Source organism: Lethenteron reissneri, unplaced genomic scaffold, assembly GCF_015708825.2.
Source record: "Lethenteron reissneri isolate LAM-NWPU_2019-01 unplaced genomic scaffold, ASM1570882v1 scaffold_1618, whole genome shotgun sequence".
Taxonomy (NCBI): Eukaryota; Metazoa; Chordata; class Hyperoartia; order Petromyzontiformes; family Petromyzontidae; genus Lethenteron; species Lethenteron reissneri.
Window position 1 is genome coordinate 1 of NW_026891353.1, and position 27,344 is coordinate 27,344.

The 27,344-nt window shown below is 53.5% G+C and overlaps 1 protein-coding gene across 1 annotated transcript; it reads left to right on the forward strand.

Moving 5' to 3' along the window:
- Nucleotides 1-1,144: 1,144 nt before the first annotated feature.
- Nucleotides 1,145-25,699, forward strand: LOC133362781 (fibroblast growth factor receptor 3-like; the record flags this gene model as incomplete). The annotated part of the gene is made up of 15 exons (XM_061581732.1): nucleotides 1,145-1,250; nucleotides 9,596-9,719; nucleotides 9,959-10,176; nucleotides 11,247-11,406; nucleotides 11,819-11,958; nucleotides 12,165-12,241; nucleotides 13,193-13,314; nucleotides 13,745-13,855; nucleotides 16,357-16,443; nucleotides 16,531-16,631; nucleotides 20,763-20,909; nucleotides 21,352-21,422; nucleotides 24,224-24,361; nucleotides 24,835-24,949; nucleotides 25,667-25,699. Coding segments are annotated over 15 exons (1,750 nt in total), but the record flags the coding sequence as incomplete, so codon positions are not given.
- Nucleotides 25,700-27,344: the final 1,645 nt, after the last annotated feature.

A 27,344-nucleotide genomic window follows, 5' to 3' on the forward strand; every position in this document is an offset into this window, starting at 1 on the left:
ATGAGTGAGTGGGTGGGTGGATGAGTGGGTGGGTGGATGACCTCACTGCACACTCTCCCCTCTGGGCGTCTTGCCGTCTGTCACATCTCCATTCTTGCTCTTCCGTTATTTGAGGCTCCTCCTCTCTGCCCTGACCTCTTCTCGCTCCTCGCTCTCCTGTCGCCCCTCGCTCCGTCGGACCGCGTTGGTGGCTCTTCTCCTTCCCGAGAGACGGTGGCCACGCGTGGAGCAGATCTGTAACGTCACAACCGTCACCATCACCTCCGACACCGTCACCTCCGTCAGCGTCGTCAACAACAATTTCTGTTCAGCACTCGAGCCACCGGATGAAACCCGTCCAACATTGATCAAATGTTCACGACATCTGTCTAGGTTTTTGCGCGTTAATTCTGCCATCTTGACACCCACTCGTGCGATGAGCGGCCGATCAAAGCGGTCGTGAACAGTGGGAGGCGGACGCCACGCGAGGCACGCGACACCAGATGTGCCGCCGTGAGCAGCGCTCTTGCCTACCCTGTAACTCGAATCTCTTCCACGCGGGCACTCCGACACCGCTCCTAGACAGAGTGTCACACACGCGCCCAGTCCGTGAGGACGCAAACACTTCTCCCGCACAAACCGAAACATCACGGGTATATTGTAGAAGCCGCGTTTGTCTCAAAGCTTGCCCTGTGGCGTAAGCCACCGAGTGTGCAGGCGGTGCGACGGCACAAACGGGTGGGACGTCTCTCTCTCTACCCACCCCGGTCTCGGCCAGATCGACCGCCCTACCCACCCCTCCCTCGGACTCTGCTTCTCGCTCCCCCCTCTCTGTCCCACCTGGCCCTGTCCGCGTCCTGCCTCTGCTGCTCTCTCCCGCCATCAGCCCACCTCACTGCACACTCTCCCCTCTGGGTGAGTGGGTGGGTGGATGAGTGGGTGGGTGGATGACCTCACTGCACACTCTCCCCTCTGGGCGTCTGGCTATCCATCATCTCTCGCTTCTTTGCTCTTCCGTAAGTTGAGGCTCCTCCTCTCTGCCCTGACCTCTTCTCACTCCTCGCTCTCCTGTCCCCCATCGCTCCATCAGAGATCTTTGGCGGGTCTTTTCTCCTTCCCGGGTGACGGTGGCCGTGCGGGGCGCAAACCTGTAACGTCACAACAGTCCAACCGCCGTCAGCATCGCCTCCAACACCGTCACCGCCGCCATCAGCGCCACCAACGCCATCGCCTCCAACACCGTCACCTCCGTCAGCACCATCAACAACAAGGCGCCATTTGCCACTGAGTGGCGGTGACGTCACCACGGGGCTTGCGCCAGGCTACGTGCATATCACTTGGATCTTTCGGTAAAGTCACGTAGATACGCGACTTTACCGAGAGACCCAAGAATATGAAATCCCTGCAGTCACGAAAGCTCTAAGTCAAGGCTATACGTGCACTTGAAGGCCACGTGAAGTGTCGAACGCCTCGTGCTGGCAGCAGGAGGTCAAGGGACAGACCCAGGGGCTAATGGATCGGCTCACTGAGACAAGTGGCAGATGGACCACCACCTGTGCCAGGCTGCTGTCACTCCTCTGCACTCCGTTGTTGCTGGAGGGAGACTGTCTCAAGCTGCCCAGCAGCAGCGTCCTTCACGAGCCTCCTCCACAGAGGACGGTCTTCAAACCAGCAAGTCCAGCCAGCCAGCTCTACATCCTCTTGTGCCACATCACTGCATCTCTTTCACAAGCCATCCCAGTGTATCTCCCTCTATCCGGCCTAACTAAGGCTTTTTAGGCATGTGGTGGCTGGGGGCATGTGGGATACACGACCCAGCCAACGCAGCCTGTCGGAAGAGCAAGGTAAGGTAAAAGTTAAAATGTCAAAACAACGAGCCTACCTTTACCTTACCTTTTACCTTACCACAATACAATCACTCTACCCTACCTTTTACCCTTTAGCAGGTAAGGTAAAAAACGCAACGAGCCTACCTTTACCCCACCTTTTTACCCTTACCCCATACTAATGACCTGATTACAGGGTAATTACTGGGGAACTACTACACATGAACAAGGTTTATAATGGTAAATGCTGTAGGTAGAGCGCTTTGCTCATGTAGAATACTCTCGATGATTCCAATTTTACACGCTTGTCGTTGTTGTTGTCGTTGTTGTTGTTGTCGTATCAAATCTTGTAACTCAATTTTAACCCACTTCCCAATGTGGTATCGACTGCAAACTTGGTATACTTATGTCATACTGATGACAATACTATATTCTATCATAAAAAATGTTTTTAAACATTATTTTGTATATGTTGTTTCGGCTTGGGTCTAATTGTCCACGCTCAACTCACGTTGGCTGTGATTGGCCACGGTCCCCTTACGTCGTGGCAAACTTCGGGGCCACTTCCTGGAGTCGTGGAGGTCTGCCATTACGAGTACATTTAATAAAAGCGTGTTTTTAAAAAAAGTTTGTTTTAATATTACTTGTTAAATGAAGGCCACGGACTGCACCACGGAGATTCTAGCGCTAAACAAGGCACCGTATTTACCGGGTAATACTTGGCGCTTCCTTTACCCTACCCTTTACCTTGCCCCTTGGCATGTCAACACCTTTACCCTTGACCCTTTTACCCGGTAAAAGGGTAAATGACCTTACCTGGCCGAGGCCTACACACCACGCATACACCACAACGCCGCGCTGGTACAGGCCTGCCCCAGGCTCTACCCACGTCCACTAGGCCCCCACACTCAGCCAGACGTCTTTGTCGTCCTTGCCACTGATGTTGTTGTTTCTGCTGCTGCTGTTGCTGTGGTTGTTGTTGTTGTGGTGGTTGTTGTTGTTTCTGCTGCTGTTGTTGCTGCTGTTGTTGTTGTGGTGGTTGTTGTTGTTGCTGCTGCTGTTGCTGTTTCTGTCACCTCCAATCTCACGTGGCCCTCCAAGATTCGAGGGACATCTTCCGGAAGACTCTACCGGCTGTCTCAGACGTGGTACGGGACATCTTCCGGAAGACTCTGCCGGCCGTGTCACGTATGGTGGTTGGGGACCTTAAAATTTCATATCAGCGACCAAACCTGCCAACTCGGCATGAGCGCCCTACCTTACGACTGACCAATTCAGACCGTATTGGTCACCCCGTGCCCATGATACATCTCAGCGTTCATCCTGCAAAGTCCCATCACAGCGTTGGTGTACACGGTGATTTTTTTCTGCAATATTTTGCTGTCTTTTCTTGGATTTTCTGTTTGCACTTAGTCACATATTCACTTTAAGATGTTTTTTGTTCATGTTTTTTTTTGTTTGTTGCGGTTGCATCCGGTTCAAGAGCCGAATGGCTCACATGGCTATACCTAATACATGAACTTGAACTTGAACAAGGGAGAAACACAAAGACTATTTTGTTTGCCAGTATTGAAACATCTGCCCGCCGTATTGACATGGAAACTCAATTTCCCTGCAAGAATACGGGGTGAACCCTGTGGGTTGACAGCTATGCACCAATACACCAATTGATCCACTCAATCAATCACCCGCTAACTCACCCATCAACCCACTCACCCACCCCACTCATCACCCACCCACCCACTCACCCCCCAGGGTGGTGAGTGTCTGCTCTTCCACAGTGGAGGACACCGGTCGTATGAACCTCATGGCGGTACCCCGGGGTACCATAGCAGTCATTTTTAAATCCTTTATATTAAGTTCACTTGCTTGCTTACGACCGTGCAAATCTTTCGGTCGTTTTTTAACCCACTTCCCGTGATCCAATCGAGCTGACATTTTGCACACACACTCGTTGTGCGTGACAATTAATTGTCGTGAAAAATGTTTTCCAAAATTTTACACTGTTTAGGGAAATTGTTTTAAATATTTAATTACCAATTGCTTAATGGTGGCAGACAATCATCTGACCCTAGATTTGAAGCTTTCGTGACTGCAAGGATTCATATTCTTAGGTTTTTTCGGTAAAGTCACGTAGGTAAAACATCAAAATTTATAAAAATAAAAATAAAATAAATAAAATAAAACAAAAAAAATCAAAAATTAATTTAGATGTTTTACCTACGTGACTTTACCGAAAAAACCTAAGAATAATCATCTGACCCATAGGTGGCAGCCATCTCAAGCCAGAGGACGAGAGGACTCTAGCCGCCACGCATGTAAAAGATTTAGAGTGAAAAACTTTGTTTTTACGGGTTAATTTATTAGTCTTGAATTCAGAGTTGAATTTTTCGAGAACGGATTTTTATCCTGAGAGATGACGTCAGAATTACTGCTGAAATCACTTGAATTGGCCTCTTTATCCATCCGCACGTGGCCGGATCGGCGGCAGAGACATTGTTGCTGCACCCAGCACACCACATCCAGTATACCTCTCTGTGGGTCTGTATGGGTCTGTGGGTCTGTATGGGTCTGTGTGGGTCTCTGTGGGTCTGTGTGGGACTATGTGGGTATCTGTGGGTCTGTATGGGTCTCTGTGGGTCTGTATGGGTCTCTGTGGGTCTGTGTGGGTCTCTGTGGGTCTGTATGGGTCTCTGTGGGTCTGTATGGGTCTCTGTGGGTCTGTGTGGGTCTGTATGGGTCTCTGTGGGTCTGTGTGGGTCTCTGTGGGTCTGTATGGGTCTCTGTGGGTCTCTGTGGGTCTGTGTGGGTCTCTGTGGGTCTCTGTGGGTCTGTATGGGTCTCTGTGGGTCTGTGTGGGTCTGTATGGGTCTCTATGGGTCTGTGTGGGTCTGTGTGGGTCTCTGTGGGTCTGTATGGTCTGTATGGGTCTCTGTGGGTCTGTGTGGGTCTCTGTGGGTCTCTGTGGGTCTGTATGGGTCTCTGTGGGTCTCTGTGGGTCTGTGTGGGTCTCTGTGGGTCTCTGTGGGTCTGTATGGGTCTCTGTGCGTCTGTGTGGGTCTGTATGGGTCTCTATGGGTCTGTGTGGGTCTGTGTGGTTCTCTGTGGGTCTGTGTTGTATACTAACCCTTCTTCCAAAATTGAGATTAATAATATTTGATGATATTTTATATATTATCTTTTCACTTGTTTTTTTAATGAATGAAACACACCAAAAGCGCAGCAAACTGCAAAACACCAGGTGTTGTTAAGTGATGAACTGGAGGAGGGCTAGGATGGCAGAATTTGCAACCTTGCTTCAAGGAAAGATAAGGCCTGATGAACGGGCACATGTCACCCGTGCAGGCGGCAGAGACAGTGGGAGTGTCAGCCAGACATAGTTAAGGCAAAAAGCCCAACCATCCTGCATGGTTTTAAAGTAACGTCAAAATTCGAAATTCAACAACAGAGTAGGCTAAATTATCGATCCTCGCGCTCGCTCAAATTGGAGACCAGGCTGCGAGCTACATCAATGAACCATTGCCCATTTGCTAATCCAATACTGAATGTTAATATTACTGAAGTCAAAACGAATTCTATGACCTCAGCACATGGGCAAATAATAGGGCAGTGTCGACTCAAAGGCAATGGAAGAAAACAGAGGCGCCTTTGTCTAAATCACAACCACAGAAAGCCAGGAATCATCACTGATTGTGTGTTTAGGGATTCCGAGCTAGTTGGAACACGTGCACAGGGGAGGGAGCTGATTTAAACAACCCTGCACGTCTGAACGTGAGGGGGCCTTTGACCTGAAATTAAGAATAACACTCCCAGAGCAGAAGGTTGGGTGGCCACAGTGAGACAAGAATAAGAGTGGTGTATATCTCTCAAGGAGGCAGACCCAGCTGAACAACAAGGCTGCGGGGGTCACCAGAAGTTCGCGTTCGCCTAGTTAAGACAAAAAGCTCAATTATTCTGTATTGCTATTAAAGTAACGTTAAAGTCGGAATTTAACAACAGGGTAGGCTAAAGTTATTGATATTCACACCCACTCCAATTAAACCAGGCCACAAGTTACGCCTACTGAACCATCACCATCATTAAGTCAATATGAAATGTTATTTCCATACTTTAATACTTTCTATACAACTCGACCCGAAGCATATGACAATCAGAACCTTCCTAAGTTAAAATTGAATCACACCCAGACAGGAGCGAATAGTCGATAAGGTTGAAGAGGGAAGGAAATTAAGAGCACGGCGAACTGCAAACGTAAGCAAAAAGCCGGGAACGACCAGCCCAGCAACAGCGAGTCGGGCTTCGACAGGCCATAAAAAGTAGAAATAATAACTCCCGGGGTCAGGGGACACAAGAAGAAGCAGGCAGACAAAAACCAGAACTGACTCCAAGGTTCAACCGCCCTCACACACAAGGAGTGACGGAAATTAATGAGACCTTGAGTTAACGACATCAGCTGGACAGCAACAACCACGGCGAGCAGAGATAGGGTGGGGCAAAGACTGCGGGGCTATGGAATGCAACTTCGTGTCAGTAAAGCCCTGACAAACAAGTTAAGTTAAAGACATCACAATACATAATATCGTACATAACATCAATGTTAACGCTATTCACCGTAAACTATATTCCGCTTATATAACCATGCAGACACCAAGGAATACGAATTCCTAGGATCAAGAAACTTACCCCTTAACCTAAGATATCGGAAATAAATTAATAGTAATAAGCACATGCATGAAAAGACAAAAGTAAACTTATGGAAAAGCCAGGATAACGGGATGAATCACCACCAGGTCGAATATAAATACATAATAAAAAAAACGATGTTAAACCCAGGGTCGGAGAGAAAGGGAGATCCCGGCCGTCTTTGTATCCCCGCAGCGCGGGATAGGAGTGTGTATACGCTCGGGGAAACACCTCCACTTGAGTCAAGCACCACGATGGGAAACGACAGACCTTAGGTTACATACAGAATCATAACTGTGAAATAGTAAGGGACAAATGTTAACTTAAAACTTCTTAACCATTTCTTTGTGCGCCGGGTCGGAGAGAGTGTTGCCCCTCCCTCCAGGTGGTGCAACACGAACAAAGACGCCTATGAGACGATTTGTAACGTCTGTGTTTTGGGTTCATGAAGAAGGCCAGACAAGAGATAATATTGCACCCAGACAGAGAGACGACCTCGAGGCAATTTGTAACATCTGATTGTTTGCTCGTGGGTTTTATGGAGGGAGTGTGACAACGGAATACCGTGAGTGATGCACACAAGGACATACGGACGTACGGACACACACATGGACACACCTGCCTACGGACAGATCCTGACACAGCAAAAATCGAAAGAAGCCCCGCCTTGTGGGCGGGATCCAGGGGGATTTTTCGGCATAAAGGAAAGGATCCTGAGCATTGGAAATCAGTGCGACCAGCGGGTCGGCTCACGGGGGGAGTGCGACCAGCGGGTCGGCTCACGGGGGGAGTGCGACCAGCGGGTCGGCTCACGTGGGGGGTGCGACCAGCGGGTCGACTCAGGAGCGAGCTGCGACCAGCGGGTCGGCTCGACTCATCTTCAGCTCGTCTGGGACTCAGCCGAGTTCGATCGGCTTGCCAAAGCCGGCTCTTGGGGCTCGACTCAAGCGGCTCCCCATCTCCTCTGCAGGCGGGCAAGACCCGCTTGACAGCTCAACTCGGCCTGCGTGGGTTAACCTCTGTCGAGTCGGAGGTCTCTGCTGCCGCCGGAGTGGTGAGGGTCGCGGTTTTGGCGACGAGGCTCCGTGCACACGACGACCCCACCACTGCACGCTGCGAGCGAGTTGTGGGCGCCACCTACCGACCGGGTTCCGAACTGCGACAGCGTATCAACGGGCATCCGAACCGAGTCACCACGGTGACAGGGGAGCGACTGATACGTATGACGCGCACCGCCCCCTCACCACACGACCACCAGACGTCTGTTTGACATAAAGAATCGACTCCGAACACTGACTATTCAAGACAACTCTTACCACTCAAACACACTCGAACCCATAAGCCATCCGTGGCTGGGAAGGCATCACAACGAGACCGAGTGATGGCCATCCGTCGTTTATAAAAGTATTCGTAATTTTATCTTTAATATTTAGTGGGCTGTACTCTTAATCGCATAAATTCCCAACAGATCCATCAATACGAACTGATTTTTGGCACCTCCTTCCGCCGAGCCACGCTCACGTGGGGAGTGGTGGCCCACCGGATCCTTATCAGGTGATCTGGTCCCCAATTAGTAAACTTGGTATAAGATAACGATCTTCGGAAAAGGAGCACCGTCGCAGGCCCTTACTCCGAGCCGTTCTGTTGTCAGATAACCTGCCGATGTATCTGTTGAGATTGGTGCCTTTAAGAATAATAACTGTTTTTGATTGTGTTTTTTTTTATCGCCGTATAATCTTTCAAGTATCTTTCAGTCATAATCGCCGCACGTACTCGCATCCTCTACAGAATATTCAACTGTCCCGTGACCCAAGGTGCTAACAACGTGATAAGGGTTGCGTATGATCAATAAGGAGTGCGGTACTGCGTGAACAAAATTGAGTATAATCATTCATTAACGTTAAGGTTTTCTTAGCATAGTATTTGCATATTTTAACGACTCTCTCTCTCACTAACAACCATCGCGTTATGCGGGATCCATGTGCCGTTGTCAAAGTGAAATCAGACAATCGTTGATGATACTGTATTGATGCCGTGTTGACGTTCCGGGATTGAGAGTTCGCATACTATATCATAGTTAAGGTTGAATTAGTAATAAATTGATCAATACAGAAGTGGTTGTGTGATTCTTTCCTGAAATCTATGCATAAGATCTGCTTCTGCGTTGAGATCTGAACTTGGTGACCTTAATAAACACACTAACACATACTCAGTAAATGTTAAAGCGATAACGGGGTGAACCGGGGACCTAAAATATAACCACGAATACACACTCTGGGAATGTTTAAGCGAGAATGAGACGAACCTAGACAACGATGCCGAGTTAATCTAAGTTAATCTTGCATACTTACACCACACCTGCATAACTGCATACGATTAATTGCCTTATTCCGATCGATAACCCACCCTCATCACCGAGGCGGGGTCTGGTTATCATAACGACTTGCATTATCATAATTACACCCACTCGCATAATTAATACGATTACCTCTCGAATTGGCATAATTAAAATGTGCGTAATTACATAAATTAACATATTTCCGGATAATTACACATTTGGCCAAATTTCATTTAATTATTATTATTTTCACTGAATATTCATAACCCACATATACAACATAATAATTTCACCCACGCACGCATACAACATAACAAATTTTGATAACCAACATATACAACACTGGGCTCTAAGAAAAGCTGTTTCGGGTGTGGACCAATCAACTTCAAGGACAGTGCATATCATTATCATCATCAGAGTTGTTCCTTTTTGTTTGCATTTTGACTGCTTGTGTTGTGTATTATTGCAAACATGATGCCTTGTATAAAGGTGTCAGTTTTTGTACCAGTTGAAAGGGTAAAAACCTATTACTTTATTTTGCCACTGGCAAAGGAGATGTCTCATAGTACAAACTGTTTGATGGCCGGGTGAAAGGGTGGACGGCCTCTTGTTATATTTGTCACGCCATCCAGGAAGCAGCCACGAGCTGCTAGACATGGTCCTGGGAGTGACATTGTCTGGTCCGACACTTTGGTGTGGACCAAGCAGTGTGTAAGACAATGGCGATGTGTGTGTGTGTAATGTTGTTGTTGTTGTTGTGCTGTTGAAGCTGAGGATCAAGGACTGGACGCTCGTGCTGGACAGCGTGGTGCCCTCTGACGCGGGCAACTACAGCTGTGTGGTCAGCAACCAGCACGGCTCCATCCAGCACTCGTACCAGCTCGTCGTCATTGGTGGTGACCCCCCCTCCACTCTCCCCCCCTCCACTCTCCCCCCTCCCTCTCCCCCTCCCTCTCACCCCTCCATCTCCCCTCTCCCTATCATCTCCCCCCCCTCCCCTTTTTTTCTCTTTTTTTTCTACGATCAGTGGAAACAAGAAGATGCTCGGTGTAGTCGGCACTTTGCTTCGTTCATCATTTCGTAATTTTTTTGCCTCTCCCCCCTCCCCCCTCCCGCCCCTCCCGGCGTGCAGAGCGTGGCCAGCCTCAGCGGCCGTCGCTGCAGGACGGCCTCCCGGCGAACGTGACGGCGGCGGAGGGGAGCGACGTGGAGCTCCGCTGCGTCGTCCTGCAGAGCGCTGGCGGCAGCAGTCAGCAGCAGCTGCACCACCACGTGCAGTGGCTCAAGCACGTGGAGGTGAATGGCAGCCTCGAAGCACCCAATGGCTCACCCTACGTGCACGTCCTCACGGTGAGCGGGCGAGGCACGGGGGCACCCACCCACTCACCCACCTACTCACCCACCAACTCACCCACTCACCCACCCACCCACTCACCCACTAACTCACTCACTCACTCACCCACTCACACACTCACTCACTCACCCACCCACTCACCCACCCACCAACTCACCCACTCACTCACCCACTAACTCACCCACCCACTCACTCACCCACCCACTCACTCACTCACCCACTTACCTACTCACCTACTCACCCACTCACTCACCCACCCACTCACTCACCCACCCACTCACCCACCCACCCACTCACTCACCCACCCACTCACCCACCCACTCACCTACCCACTCACTCACCCACCCACTCACCCACCCACTCACTCACCCACCCACTCACTCACCCACCCACTCATTCACCCACCCACTCATTCACCCACCCACTCATTCACCCACCCACTCATTCACCCACCCACTCATTCACCCACCCACTCATTCACCCACCCACTCATTCACCCACCCACTCACCCACTCATTCACCCACCCACCCACCCACTCACCCAACCACTCACTCACCCACCCAGTCACCCACCCACTTACTCACCCACCCACCCACCCACTCACCCAACCACTCACTCACCCACCCAGTCACCCACCCACTTACTCACCCACCCACCCAACCACTCACTCACCCATCCACTCACCCACCCACTCACTCACCCACCCACCCACTCACCCAACCACTCACTCACCCATCTACTCACCCACTCACTCACTCACCCACCCACCCCAACTCAGCGGAGGCTGACGTCACCCTCTAAACAACAGGACTCAGAAGCCACCGCTTCGCCGGGTACTTACTGCTGGTACCTAATAAATAAATAAATAACGTTGAAACTTGTTCACGTGACACTGAATCTTACTCGTTGGCCATGTCGGGTGGTGGCGAGTTCGACGACACAACGCTTACATGCGACGCTCCAACCCAAATCACCCCTACCCCGCACAGCAGCCTGCGTCGTGGGTATACAAACAAGATGCTGATTCGCTCGCTCTCTCCGCGCCGCCCGCCGTGTCGCCTCAAGACGGTGGGCGTGGAGGTGACGGACGTGGAGACGGACGTGCTGTACCTGCGCAACGTCAGCACGGACGACTCGGGCCGCTACACCTGCCTGGCGGGCAACGCCGCGGGATTCGCTCACCGCTCCGCATGGCTCCTCGTCGTGCCGCAAGAGACGCCGGCTGGTAAGATGTCGACTGCCTCGCCTGCTCTGCAGGAGGTCGTGGGTTCGATCCCGATCCTGACAATGCCTGCTGCTGCTGTATATTTGGAGTTTGCGTCTCTCTCTCTCTCATCATCATCACGGTGGCTGAGATGTTGACTGCCTCGCCTGGTCTACAGGAGGTCGCGAGTTCAATTCCAACTCTGACGATGCCTGCTGCTGCTGTATATTTGGAGTTTGCGTCTCTCTCTCTCATCATCATCACGGTGGCTATGATATGTTAACTACCTCGCCTGGTCTGCAGGAGGTCGTGGGTTCGATCCCGACCCTGACGATGCCTGCTGCTGCTGTATATTTGGAGTCTGCGTGTCTCTCTCTCTCTCTCATCACGTGGCTATGAGATGTTGACTACCTCGCCTGTCTCCCTGTGACAGTGGACACCGCCCTGGCTGCTCCCGTGAGAGTGGGCGGCGGTTCTTGTGCCGCCGCCCTCCTGCTGCTGATCACCATCGGTGCTGTCACCGGCCTCACGCGGAGGAGGAGAGGATCGACCAGCGGAGAGGGGGAGATGCAGGTGCAGTTGAGGTGGTGGTGGTGGAGATGGTGGTGGTGGTGGAGGTGGTGGCGGAGGTGGTGGTGGAGGTGGTGAAGGTGGTGTTGGTGGTAGCGGTGGAGGCGGTGGTAGTGGTAGCGGTGGTGATGGTGGTGGTGGAGGTGGCGGTGGTAGCGGTGGTGGTGGTGATGGTGGAGGTGGTGGTGGTGGTTGTGGTGCCGCCCCAGGTGCTGTCTGCGCTGAGCGGCGTGGAGCTGTCGGGGGTGACGGGGCCGTGCGACCGCTGGGAGTTCCCTCGGGAACGGTTCGTCGTTGTTGTTGTCGTCATCATCGTTGTTGTTGTCGTCATCATCGTTGTTGTTGTCGTCATCATTGTTGTTGTTATCATCGTTGTTGTCGTCGTTATTGTGTGTATATGTCTGTGTGTCTGTGTATATGTTTGTGTCTGTGTATATGTGTGTGTCTGTGTATATGTCTGTGTATATGTCTGTGTGTCTGTTTATATGTGTGTGTGTATATGTCTGTGTATAAGTGTGTGTGTCTGTGTGTGGAGTGATGGCGTAGTGGTTAGCGCTACGCTGCGCTACGAACCCGGCGACCAGAGTTCGATTCCCGCTCACGGCCAACACCAGTGACGATTATCTGAACCGGTCCTGGGCCTCCCCTAGGTCGACTCAGCCTTAAATGAGTACCTGGTGCGGTGTGTAAACATCGCCACAGGGGAGACAAAGGCGGTCGGGCGTGGTGCTGGCCACCCACCCCCTTGTGTACCGTTCCGGCCTTCATAGGTGCTCGCTAACAGCACTTGCCCCTACAGTCTGTTAAGGCTACACGGGGGTTCTTTGTTTTGTGTGTGTCTGTGTGTGTGTCTGTGTGTCTGTCTCTGTGTCTGTGCATGTCTCTGTGTGCGTGTGTCTCTATGTCTGTGCTTGTGTCTTTATGTCTCTGTGTCTGTCTGTGTCTGCGCGCGTGTCTCTGTCTGTGTGTCTCTGTGTGTCTGTGTGTGTGTCTCTGTCTGTGCGTGTCTGTGCGTGTCTCTGTGTCTGCACGCGTGTCTCTGTGTCTGTGTGTCTCTGTCTGTGCGCGTGTCTCTGTGTCTGTGCGCGTGTCTGTGTGTCTGTGTGTGTGTCTGTGTATCTGTGTGTGTGTGTCTGTGTGTGTCTGTGTGTGTTTCTGTGTATCTGTGTCTGTGTGTGTGTGTATCTGTGTATCTGTGTGTATCTGTGTGTGTGTGTCTGTGTGTCTGTGTGTGCAGGCTGACTCTGGGTGAGCAGCTGGGTGAGGGTTGTTTTGGCCGCGTGCTGCTGGCCGAGGCGCTGGGCATGGAGCCGTCACGGCCTCACCGCAGCGTCCGCGTCGCCGTCAAGATGCTGAAGGGTGACGCCCGCGGGGTTCTAGAACTAAGAGTTTGTGGGGCGATCGCTACAAGTTAACATTTCGATTTAAAGCTTTCGTGACTGCAGGGATTCATCTTCTTGGTTCTTTCGGTAAAGTCACGTAGAAGGGAAATAATAAAAATAAAACATAAAATACAATTCTCACGACGTTTCGGCCACAATGCAAGCAGCCGTCCTCAGGTGAAGAACAGGTCTGTCTTTCCGACAGACCTGTTCTTCACCTGAGGACGGCTGCTTGCGTTGTGGCCGAACGTCGTGAGAATTGCATTTTATTATGTTTTATTTGTATTACTAAATTATGTTTTATTATTTATTATGTTTTATTATTTTATTATTTCCCTTCTACGTGACTTTACCGCTAGAAGAGTTTGTTTTTAATTTGCGTCCGGACGTGCGGCGTGCGAGCCCAGCGCACGCCACGGAAGCGGAGACCCACGACCTCCACGCGGAGCTGGAGACCCTCAAGAAGATCGGACGGCACAGCCACCTGGTGAACCTGCTGGGCGCATGCACACGGGGCGGTGAGCGTGAGGGGGGTGGTGAGGGGGGGGGGTGGTGAGCGTGGGTGGTGAGTGTGGGGGGGTGGTGAGCGTGGGTGGTGAGTGTGGGTGGTGAGTGTGGGGGGGGTGATGAGCGTGGGTGGTGAGTGTGGGGGGGGGGGGTGGTGAGTGTGGGTGGTGAGTGTGGGGGGGGTGGTGGTGAGTGTGGGGGGGGTGGTGAGCGTGGGTGGTGAGTGTGGGGGGGGTGATGAGCGTGGGTGGTGAGTGTGGGGGGGGGGGTGCTGAGTGTGGGGGGGGTGGTGAGCGTGGGTGGTGAGTGTGGGGGGGGGGGGTGGTGAGTGTGGGGGGGTGGTGAGCGGGGGGGTGGTGAGCGTGGGTGGTGAGTGTGGGGGGGGGGTGGTGAGTGTGGGGGGGTGGTGAGCGGGGGGGTGGTGAGCGTGGGTGGTGAGTGTGGGGGGGGGGGTGGTGAGTGTGGGGGGGTGGTGAGCGGGGGGGTGGTGAGCGTGGGTGGTGAGTGTGGGGGGGGGGGTGGTGAGTGTGGGGGGGTGGTGAGCGGGGGGTGGTGAGCGTGGGTGGTGAGCGTGGGGGGGGTGGTGAGTGTGGGTGGTGAGTGTGGGGGGGTGGTGAGCGTGGGTGGTGAGCGTGGGGGGGGTGGTGAGTGTGAATTGGTGGTGAGTGTGGGTTGGTGGTGAGTGTGGGGTGGTGGTGAGTGGGTGGTGAGTGTGGGGGGGTGGTGAGTGTGGGGGGGGGGGGTGGTGAGCGTGGGGGGGTGGTGAGTGGGGGGGTGGTGAGCGGGGGGGTGGTGAGTGTGGGGGGGGGGGGGTGGTGAGCGTGGGGGGGTGGTGAGTGTGGGGGGGTGGTGAGCGGGGGGGGTGGTGAGCGTGGGTGGTGAGCGTGGGGGGGGTGGTGAGTGTGGGTGGTGAGTGTGGGGGGGTGGTGAGCGTGGGTGGTGAGCGTGGGGGGGGTGGTGAGTGTGAGTTGGTGGTGAGTGTGGGGTGGTGGTGAGTGTGGGTTGGTGGTGAGTGTGAGTTGGTGGTGAGTGTGGGGGGGTGGTGAGTGTGGGGGGGGGGGTGGTGAGCGTGGGGGGGTGGTGAGTGGGGGGGGTGGTGAGCGGGGGGGTGGTGAGCGTGGGTGGTGAGTGTGGGTGGTGAGCGTGGGGGGGGGGGGTGGTGAGTGTGGGGGGGTGGTGAGCGTGGGGGGGGGGCGTGGGGGGGGGTGAGCGTGGGTGGTGAGTGTGGGTGGTGAGCGTGGGGGGGGTGGTGAGTGTGGGTGGTGAGCAGCCCCCCTCCCTCGTGATGGCGATGAACTCTTCACCTTGTGGACTAATTTGGCTTCGCGAGTGATTTTGGCAAAGCCGAGAGTTGGGTCGTCTTCTTGGTGACTCGGCTTCTAAAGAACCGGGATTGTGATCATTGCACCTCCCCCGTCCCCCTCTCTATTTCGAAGCCAATGAAACCAACACGAACTTGTAGACAATTCGAGCAGCAGGCGAGGCCTCCGCTCCGCTGCCTGTGTGGCTCCTCTTCAGAAGCGACCCCTGGCCGCCGCCGCCGCCACTCACGGCAGCTCAAGCCGCTTTGCTTGACAGCGGCAGCCCCAGTGACGTTTGCTGTTGAGAGCGACTTGCCCGCCGCTGCTCACCAGTTTGTATGTCGTCAGGCAAGACCCCCCCCCCCCTCGAGCTGCGTTGCTCTTGTTCTGGAAGCCACCTGGCCATCACGGATGATTTCTGGTGGACATTAGTAGCGACGTCGATTCCAAATGTGAAAAGGGGAAAAACCGTAGGACACGGAGGAAATAAAAATCCATCTGGATCGAACGCACGACCTCCTGCGTACCAGGCGAGGTAGTTAACATCTCATAGCCACCGTGATGATGATGGGAGAGACACACAGACTCCAAATATACAGCAGCAGCAGCAGGCATCGTCAGAGTTGGAATTGAACTCGCGACCTCCTGCGTACCAGGCGAGGTAGTTAACATCTCATAGCCACCGTGATGATGATGGGAGAGACACACAGACTCCAAATATACAGCAGCAGCAGCAGGCATCGTCAGAGTTGGAATTGAACTCGCGACCTCCTGTAGACCAGGCGAGGTAGTTAACATCGCATAGCCACCGTGACGATGATAAAGAGACACGCAGACTCCACATATACAGCAGCAGCAGGCATCGTCAGAGTTGGAATTGAACTCGCGACCTCCTGTAGACCAGGCGAGGTAGTTAACATCGCATAGCCACCGTGACGATGATAAAGAGACACGCAGACTCCACATATACAGCAGCAGCAGCAGCAGGCATCGTCAGAGTTGGAATTGAACTCGCGACCTCCTGTAGACCAGGCGAGGTAGTTAACATCGCATAGCCACCGTGACGATGATAAAGAGACACGCAGACTCCACATATACAGCAGCAGCAGCAGCAGGCATCGTCAGAGTTGGAATTGAACTCGCGACCTCCTGTAGACCAGGCGAGGTAGTTAACATCTCACTGTGCCCCTTCCCCCCCCAAACTCTCCCAGGCCCCCTGCTCGTGATCGTTGAGTTTGCGGCCAAGGGGAATCTGCGCGACTTCCTGCGTGCACACCGCACGCCCGGCGCAGAGTGCACGGTGCGTGGCGGCTACGGAGCCGGCGGTGGTGGCGGTGGTGGCGGTGGCGGCGGCGGTGGTGGCGGTGGTGGCGGTGGTGGCGGTGGTGGTGGCGACGAGGTGAAGGGCGAAACGCTCTCCATGCTGCGGCTGGTGGCCTTCGCCTGCCAGGTGGCACGCGGCATGGAGTACCTCACCTCTAAGAAGGTGCAGCGACGACACCCGCCCGCACACACGCACATCTACCCACTCAACAACAACAGTAAAGTCACGTAGGTAAAAAATTTAATTAAAATTAATAAAAAATAATAAAAATCTTAAATACAAATTAAGAACTTGCATCTTGGAATCCCTGCCTCACTTGATACAGCAAGTCTGGCTGTGACGGTCCCACCAGACGACGGAGACTTGTGTTGCCTCCGAAACGTCGTGATTTTTATTATTTTATTTTTATTAATTTAAATTTCATTTTCTACCTACGTAACTTTACTGAATAAACTTAGAGTATGAATCCTTGCAGTCACGAAAGCTTCAAATCTAGAACAACAACAACAACCGCCATTCGCCACTAAGTGGCGGTGACGTCACCACGACGCTTGTGCCAGGCCATGTGCACCTTGAGGCCACGTGAAATGTCGAGGAGGTCACGGGGCAGACCCAGGTGCCACGGGTCGACTGACTGAGATGACCGAGATGACTGGCTGATGCACCACCTGTGCCCCCTACTGTACCAATTGGCTGCGCTTTAGCCACCCGGTGCTCCGCTCGTTGTTGTGAGCGTCGCTCCTCTGCCCTTCGTTGTTGTTGGAGGGCGACTGCATCCAACTGCCCAGTAGCGTCCTTCACGAGCCTCCTCAACAGAGGCCGATCTTGACACCGCTGGTACCAGTCATCGGCAAGTTCACTCAGCTCCAAGTCCTCCTGTACCACATCACTCCATCTCTTCTCTAGCCCAGTGTTGCGCCCGTTTAGCCCCCTCAATCCAGGCCGAACAAAAGCTGTTTAGGCATGCGGTGGCTGGGCATGCGGGCTACATGGCCCAGCCAACACAGCCTTGCCTACCGGAGGAGCTCACCGATGGGACTTCGTCCAGATCTTTCAAGGATATATGAGCTCCTCACACAATCCAGCCTGGTTAAACCCAGGATGGATCGTAGGCAGGCCAGCCTAAATATTTCTAACCGGTGAAGATGCTCCATTAGGGGGGTCCACGTTTCGCAAGCGTAGAGAAAGGAGGGAATGGCTGTTGCCGAGAAGACCTGAAGTTTCGTGCGGAGCGACAGACCAGGTAGCTTCCACACAGCGGTATGCAACCGATGAAAAGATATTGCCGCTCGACTGATTCGGAGTGAGACCTCTGCTGTCAAACCGGAGCCGGTCATGAGCACACTGCCCAGGTATGGGAAACTCTCCATTCTCTGCACAACTGCCCCAACACCAGTTGGGAGTTGTGGGGGTGGAGTGTCCGATGGTACAAAATACCCAGGCAGGTGCTTAGTTTTGGTGGGGCTGATGATAAGGCCCCACCTCTTAGTGGCACGCTCCAGTTCCAGCAGCAGTGCCTCCAACTCCTCTTCTGAGTGAGCAGCAATTACCAGATCATCGGCATACATAACGTGATTGAGCAATAGGGAGCCATCTCTTGACCACACCCGGGCATCGAATAGCCTCCCATTGTATCTGTACCACATGTAAATTTCTCCGGTACAGCTACTGAAGGTTTCACGAACTACGTGGTCGAAATAGATGTTACATAATGTGGGAGCCAGAGGACATCCCTGTCGCACCCCAAAATAAACAGCGAATGTCTCCGACTCCCGGCCACGTAGTTTTACCTGGGCCCACTCACCATCATGAAGGTCCTTAATGATCGTGAGCAGTGGATCAGGGACTCCGAAAGCATGAAGAACAACCCAGAGCCCAGGCCTCCTGATGGTATCATAGGCCTTGACCAGGTCAATAAAGCAGAGATGTAGGTCTTGTTGGAATTCCCTACACGTCTGCTGTACCAGACAGACAGAAAATATGGCACCTGTGCAGGACCGCCCTTTCCTGAAACCGAATTGGGGCTCGCAAGCCTCTCCTCAGTGTGTCTAGCAAGGCGATGTTGAATAATCCTTGCCTGGACCTTTCCCGGCACACTGAGGAGTGAGATGCCCCTGTAGTTGTTACAGTCTGTGTGGTCCCCGTTCTTAAAGAGGGGGACCACCAGGGCATCCTTCCAATCCTCCGGAACCCGTCCAGTGGTCCAGACTTTTGTTATATCATGTAGGGCAGTCTGTGCACAAACGCCACCCTCCCTCAGCATTTCGCTTGGGAGATTATCTCTGCCCGGTGCCTGTCCTAGTCTCAGACTCCGGATCGCCTTCAGTACTTCCTCTACAGATGGCACCTCAGCCAGCCACTCACAGCGGGTGACTTCTTCCTCTAATATTTGAGGCACCGAAGCCTCAGCAGGGTTATCCCCACTTTGCGCCATGATGTTTTCCTGGCTGAGGGATTCCCCTCCCCCAGGACCTCACAGAAATGCTCAGCAAATCTGCAAACCTGTTCCTGGGGGTCGGAGATTGGATCAACGTTTTTTCCCCTAATGATGGAAATAGGTGTGGCGCTGCAGGTTACTTTTTTGATGGAGTTAAATAGTGATTTGTGATCGTGAGCCACTCAGGCAGACTCCGTCTCCTCAGCAACCCATGACCATCACCCATCCTTGCAGCGCCTCACGGCTCTCCGGACCTCCGAGCGAAGGCTGCGGTAAGCCTCCTCCTTCTCTGACGTGGGATGCTGTCGACGATTAGAGTGGGCATGTCGCTTTTTCTCAACTATCCTGAATACCTCCTCTGTCAGCCAGGGTCTCTGGAGAGGTCTGGACCGCGTATCCAAAGCACCCATTGCAGCTGCATGAGCCACAGTCCTAAACCTCGCCCATTAACCCTCGACATCAGGAGGAGTTGGGACGATGCCAACCCCATCTGCAAGCAATGATGAAATTCTCACTTGCAACTTTCATCAGCTGAGACCAGGCCACTTTAGGTTGGAAGGGGGTCCTGGGTGTACACCCACCACCGGAGTGGAAGAATGGCAGGCGCATCTTACAGATGACTAGTCGATGGTCAGAGGGCAGATCAGCTCCACGGTAGGTCCTGGTGTCAAGGACATGGGCTCGCATCCGCTGGTCCGTCACTATGTAGACCAGCAGAAGTTTTTGCTTGGACCCGTCATGCATCCATGATGTTGTGTGGATGCGCCGATGCCGGAAGAGCGTGTTGGTAATTACAAGCCCATGGGCTGCACAAAAATCTAGCAGCCTCCTACCGTTGTTATTGAGCTGATCTGGCCCATGCCTTCTAATCACTCCAGATCAAGTGCCAGCATCATGACCAACTCAGGCATTGAAGTCACCCAACAAGATGACTCTATCCCGAGTGGCCAATCTAGCCAGCACTTGTGACAGGAGGTCATAGAAGGCATTTGACTCATCAACTTTGTCTGCATCCCTCCACGGATGTTCGTGTTCGGTGGGGGCATAAGTAACCACGACCACCACTCCTCGTCTCCGGTTGATGGGGCTTACAGCTTCCCACACCTCACCGCCACGCTCCCACGCCCCCTTCATTCTTTTGTTCAGAAGAAGAGCCACACCCTGTTGTTTGGCAGTCTCCTGCCCCGAGTAAAGTACTGTCCACCCCTCATGGTGGCAGGAGCCAGGACCGGTCCACCGGACCTCCTGAATGCCACAGCGATCCAGGCGGTACCGGTCCAGCTCCCGACAGAGGAGTGGCAGCCTCTCCTCCGCAGTGAGTGTTCGAACATTCCACCTCGCCACACGAAGTGGTTTTTCGTTGTTTCTGGAGGAGCCCCAAGGGTGAAGATTCAATCTCCTGGTTCCGACAATTGGGGTTTGGCCAGGAGACGTCATAGACACCTGCCCCCCCCCCCCCCCCATGGCCTGCGCCACAAACTTATTAGTTACATATTTAATTTGTGGTTTAGTGGTAATTAATTGAAGGTGGAGGGATTACCAACCCATTGCACCCGTCCAGAGCCCCCGTTTAGCCACTGTGGTGGTCACAGACGCCATGACGGGAGAGGCCAATCGGCATTGGCCCTCCCCCCACAGCACTGTCCACGACAGAGTTGCCCGTCCGGCACCCACACACCCCTACCCACACACCCCTACCCACACACCCCTACCCACACACACCTACCCACACACACCTACCCACACACCCCTACCCACACACCCCTACACACACATCTCCTACCCACACACCCCTCCCCACACACATCTCCTACCCACACACACCTACCCACGCACCGTGTGTGTCGGTGTCACAGTGCGTTCACCGGGACCTGGCGGCCAGGAACGTCCTCGTCGTTGACGGCGGAGTTGGTGGCGGCTATTCGGTGAAAATCGCCGATCTGGGCCTCACCCGCGACGTGGGCGGCGAACGTGACTACTACTACCAGCACAAGACTGCTGCCGTGAGTGGCGGTGGTGGCGGTGGTGGCGGTGGTGGCGGTGGTGGCGGCGGTGGCGGCGGTGGAGGCGGTGGTGGAGGTGGTGGTGGTGGCGGTGGTGGAGGTGGTGGCGGTGGTGGCGGTGGAGGAGGTGGTGGTGGTGGCGGTGGTCATGCCCGGGGGAGGGGGGGGGAGAGAGAAGAGAGAGAATCTTTCATGAAATCTTTCATTTGAAAAAAAGAAGAGGGGGGGGCACATAAAGCAAAACATTGGAAAAAATTACGAAATGATGAACGAAGCAAAGTGCCGACTACACCGAGCATCTTCTTGCTTCCTCTGATCGTAAAAAAAAAAAGAGAGGGAGGTAGGGGAGAGGGTGGTGGTGGATAAAAGGGTGGTGGTGGTGGTGGGTCAAGGATCAGGCTGTGCGTCGTTGACCTCCCCTCGTCACCTGTCGCCCCTCCAGGGACGCCTGCCGGTGAAGTGGATGGCACCGGAGGCATTGCTGCACCGCGTCTACACACAGCGGAGCGACGTGTGAGTGGCTGTGACACGTTGACTACCTCGGCTGGTACGCAGGAGGTCGTGGGTTCCATCCAGACCCTGACACTGCCTGCTACCGCTGTATACGGTCGACCCTTCCACATCTCGGGGGTTAAGGGCGCGGGCCCCCCACGATCTGGAAAAACCGCGTACATTTTTTTGGTCCCCTCACTCACCTCCAGCCAGGGAGAAGTTTTTTTTAATTGTTCTTTGTGTTTTTAACGCCGTTTGGGATGGGTATTTGGTCATATATGAAGGTCAGTCGTAAGTAAAAATAGAGATAAAATAAAAAAAATAAGAAAGAAATGAGAATAATAGTATCACAAAACACAGCAAAAATCACATCTTAGCCAATTATACAAATAGTCGCTTGACTCCCCGGCTTCGCCTGAGACTTGGACTCTTGCTTGGGTTAACACACGGCCTACGCGGAGGGTTTGGGGGGGGGGGAGCGTGACGTCAGCAGGCACACTGCTGACAGAGGAGTTCAGGATGGTTGAGAAAAAGCGACAGGCCCACTCTAATCGTCTACAGCATCCCACGTCAGAGAATGAAGAGGCTTACCGCAGCCTTCGCTCGGAGGTTCGGAGAGCCGTGAGGCACTGCAAGAATGGGTGGTGGTCACGGGTTGCTGAGGAGATGGAGTCTTCCTCAGTGGCCCACAATCACAAATCACTATTTAACTCCATCAAAAAAGTCACCTGCAGTACCACACCTATTACCATCATTAGGGGAATCTCCGACCCCCAGGAACAGTTTAACACGTAGGCTTTTGCGACCAATATTATTCATAATCAACGTTTTTGGGTTTGGATCGCGTTATTTATAAATGTGTCGTAACCCTCCACCACCCGACACGGCCAATCAGTAAATATATAAGAACGGGAGACACAGCAGAGCCTCACCATTCTGGCGAATTGCCCGATGATGCTGGATGCAATTACCAGTGAAACGTCGTTCTCAAATTGTAAATGTTGTGGTTTCACGCTTCAACACAACGGTGGGCTAAAGCAGCAAACTATTTGTCCCCAGGAACAGGTTTGCAGATTTGCTGAGAATCTTTGAGGTCCTGGGGGAGAGGAAATTCCTCAGCCTGGAAAACATCATGGGGCAAAGTGGGGATAACCCTGCTGAGGCTGCGGTGCCTCAAATATTGGAGGAAGAAGTCACCCCCTGTGAGTTGCTGGCTGAGGTGCCATCTGTTAAGGAAGTACTGAAGGCGATCCAGAGTCAGGGACCAGGAAAGGCACCGGGCAAAAATCATCTCCCAAGCGACATGCTGAGGGAGAGTGGCGTTTGTGCACAGACTGCCCTACATGACATCATAACGACAGTCTGGACCAATGGATGGGTTCCGCAGGATTGGAAGGATGCCCTGGTGGTCCCACTCTTTAAGAAGGGGGACCGCACAGACTGTAACAACTACAGGGGCATCTCACTCCTCAGTGTGCCGGGAAAGGTCCTGGCAAGGATTATTCAACATCGCCTTGCTAGGCACGCTGAGGAGAGGCTTGAGGAGCCCCAAGGTGGTTTCAGGAAAGGGCTGTCCTGCACAGATGCCATATTTTCTGTCTGTCTGCTACAGCAGAGGTGAATGGAATTCCAACAAGACCTACATCTCTGCTTTATTGACCTGGTCAAGGTCTATGATACCATCAGTAGGCATGGGCTCTGGGTTGTTCTTCGTGCTTTCGGAGTCCCTGACCCTCTGCTCGCGATCATTAAGGACCTTCATGATGGTGAGCGGGCCCGGGTAAAACTACGTGGCCGGGAGTTGGAGACATTCGCTGTTTACTTTAGGGTGCGACAGGGATGTCCTCTGGCTCCCACATTATGTAACATCTATTTCGACCACGTAGTTCGTGAAACCTTCAGTAGCTGTACCGGAGGAATTTCCATGTGGTACAGATACAATGGGAGGCTATTCGATGCCCGGGTTTGGTCAAGGGATGGCTCCCTATTGCTCAACCATGTTACGTATGCCGATGATTTGGTAATTGCTGCTCATTCAAAGGAGAAGTTAGAGATGCTTCTGCTGAAACTGGAGTGTGCCACTAAGAGGTGGAGCCTTATCATCAGCCCCACCCAGAATAAGCACCTGCCTGGGTATTTTGTACCATTGGACACTCCACCCCCACAACTCCCAATTGGTGATAGGGCAGTTGTGCAGAGTGCTTATGACCGGCTCCGCACGAAGCTTCAGGCCTTCTCGGCCACAGTCATTCCCTCCCTTCTCTACGCAGCTTTTGTTTGGCCGAATTGAGGGGGCTAAACGGGCGCGGCACGGGCTAGAGCAGAGATGGAGTGATGTGGTACAGGAGGACGTGCAGCTGAGTGGACTTGCTGATGACTGGTACCAGCGGTGTCAAGATTGGCCTCTGTGGAGGAGGCTCATGAAGGACGCTACTGGGCAGTTGGAGGCAGTCGCCCTCCAACAACAACGGAGGGCGGAGGAGCGACGCTCACAACAACGAGCGGAGCGCCGGGTGTCTAAAGCACAGCAAGTTGGCAGTCGGGGGCACAGGTGGTGCATCAGCCAGTCATCTCGGTCATCTCAGTCAGTCGACCCGTGGCATCTGGGTCTGCCCCATGACCTCCTGCCAGCGGGCGTTCGACAATTCACGTGGTCTCAAGGTGCACATGGCCTGGCACAAGCGCTGTGATGTCACTACCACTTAGTGGCGAATGGTGGTTGTTGTTGTTGTGTACGTGCGTAAGCATGCATGTGTATGCGTGTGTGTGTGGTTGTGCATGCATTTGCATGTGTGCGCGTGTTTGTGCGTATGTGTGTGCAGGTGGTCCTACGGGGTGCTGCTGTGGGAGATCTTCACCCTGGGGGGCTCTCCGTACCCGGGCGTCCCCGTGGAAAAGCTTTTCAAGCTGCTCGGTGACGGCTACCGCATGGAGCGGCCTGCCCTCTGCTCCGACGAGCTGTGAGTAGGAATCGGTGATCGCAACGACGACTACGACGATGACGTCATGTTACCTACAGGAGCGTCGTTCGTTGATGTTGTTATTGTTACTCTGTACATTACACTATACACTACACTATAATTGTAAATGTAGTGGGTTTACTCTATACACTACACTATACACTACGCTATACACTACACTACACTCTATAATTGTAAATGTAGTGGGTTTACTCTATACACTACATTATACACTGCACTATACACTAAACTATACACTACACTATACACTACACTATACACTACACTATACACTACACTATAATTGTAAATGTAGTGGGTTTACTCTATACACTACATTATACACTACACTATACACTACTCTATGATTGTAAATGTAGTAGCTGCATGTCTGTGCACATTGCGTGTACGCCGTGCGCACGGTGTACACGCACGGCGCGTGTTGAACTTGACTCGCGTGTCGCCGTGCGCAGACACGCGACGATGAGCGAGTGCTGGGCGACCGTCCCCAGCGACAGACCGACGTTCGCACGGCTGGCGGACGACTTGGGGCGGATCCTCGTGGCCAACGGCGGTCACCGTGACGAGGTGACCGCTGCCCCGTCCGGGAGGGGGGGGGGGACGACACGGGCCACGGGGCAGAGAGAGAGAGATGGAGACGTGGGGGTCGTCAGGCCGTAGGGGTCGAACCTGCGACCTCGCGCTTGCCACCACGCTCGTAGGATGCCGTAGAGGGAAGAGAAGTGGTGGTGGCGGTGGTGGCGGTGGTGGTGGTGGTGGCGGTGGTGGTGGTGGGGGTGGTGGTAGTGGTGGCAGTGGTGGCGGCGGTGGTGGTGGTGGCGGTGGTGGTGGCGGTGGTGGCGGCGGTGGCTTTGGCCATGATGAGATGTTTATTTTAAAAGGACTAAACGTTGATCTTCTTCACACCAGTGATAGCGATGATCTGTTCTGGTCCCGGGTCTCCACTAGGTCGACTCAGCCTCAATCGAGTACCTGACATGGTATGTGTAGTAAACATCGCCGCCGGGGAGACAAAGGCGGCCGGGCGTGGTGCTGGCCACCCACCCCCTCGTGTGCCACAGCGCCGGTAGCCTTCATAGGTGCTGCTACTCGCTAACAGCACTTGCCCCTACAGTCTGTTCAGGCTACACGGGGATCTTGGTCTTTGTCATCTCTCCCCCATCTCTCCCCCATCTCTCCCCCACCTCTCCCCCATCTCTCCCCACCTCTACCCACGAACATCACTTGCTCCGACAGCCTGTTTGAGGCCACACAATGGGGGGTCGGCTTGTCTGTGTGCGCTAGGACTACGTGGACATGACGGCCGGACTGATGTAGCCCGCCTGGAGATTCGCCGACACTCCCCGTGGTGGTGGTGCTGGTGGTGCTGGTGGTGAAGGAGGGAGGTGGTGGTGGTGCTGGTGGTGCTACTATACACTACGCTACTATACAATATACACTACACTATACACTACACTATACACTACACTATACACCACACTACTATACACTACACTATTTTTAGCACCAGGCTAGGGTAACCTACGGGTGTGCTAGGAATCCCCAGTACCCTTCCCCTGGGGTGTGGAGTGTGATAGGAGAAGGGAACGTGTGCCTGCAGCGGGAACAGCCCAGCCGCCGCCGAAGGAGGAAGGCTCGAGGGTTAGAAGCCCAAACCTCGTCGCCGGGCGGTGATGGCGGCGTGCCCCCGCCCGGGGCAGACGAGGGGGAGCCGTGGCGGGGCGTGGAGTAATGGGAGACAGTTCCACGTGCAAGCCAGAGGTCCGACGCCTGCACCATGACGGGCGAAGGCGTCAGGTGTGCAGCGTAGGCAGTGATTGTGCAGCAGTACTCAGAGTGTAAGCAGAGTCGTGTGAAGAGTGTTTAATAAAACTGGCGCAAGCCCTTACATGAAGCTCCGTCTCCGTGTGGATCTACAAGTCTCCAGCGGTGTCAGGAATAACCACACAACACTTGGGAGATCATCTCTGCCTGGTGCCTTTCCTGGTCTCAGGCTCTGGATCGCTTTCAGTACTTCCTCAACAGATGGAACCTCAGCCAGCCACTCACAGGGGGTGACTTCCTCTTCCAATATTTGAGGCACCGCAGCCTCAGCAGGGTCATCCCCACTTTGTCCCACGATGTTTTCCAGGCTGGGGTATTTCCCCTCCCCCAGGACCTCACAGAAATGCTCAGCAAATCTGCAAACCTGTTCCTGAGGGTCGGAGATTGGATCACCGTTCTTTTCCCTAATGATGGTAATAGGTGTGGCGTTGCAGGTTACTTTTTTATGAAATAAACAGCGATTTGTGATCGCAGGCCATTGAGGCAGACTCCATCTCCTCAGCAACCCACGACCACCACCCATCCTTGCAGCACCTCACGGCTCTCCGAACCTCCGAGCGAAGGCTGTGGAAAGCTTCCTCATTCTCTGACGTGGGATGCTGTAGACAATGAGAGAGGGCCTGTCGCTTTTTTTCAGCCAGCCTGAACACCTCTTTTGTCAGCTAGGGTCTCTGAGGAGGTATGGACCGTGTACCCAAAGTAGCCATTGCAGCTGCATGAGCCACAGTCCTAAACCTCGCCCATTTCCCCTCGACATGAGTGGGGGACGATGCCAACCCTAGCCGCAAGCGATGATGAAATTCTTGCTTGAAACTTTAATCCGCTAGCTGAGGCCATGCCACGATGGGTTTGAATGGGGTCCTGGGTATACACCCACCACCGGAGTGGAAGAATGGCAGGCACATCTTGCAGATGACAAGTCAATGGTCAGTGGGCAAATCAGCTCCTGGTGTCAAGGACATGGGCCCACATCCACTGGTCCGTCACAATGTAGTCCAGCAGATGTTCTTGCTTGTGTAGTGACTGTGATTGTCACTGTGTGGTGCCGGGCTTACGAAGCTACGGCAGATGATGTGTTGGCATTACTTGCAGCCCGCTCACTGGGCGTAGTACCGCCAGCCCTAGCGGGGCCTGGGTG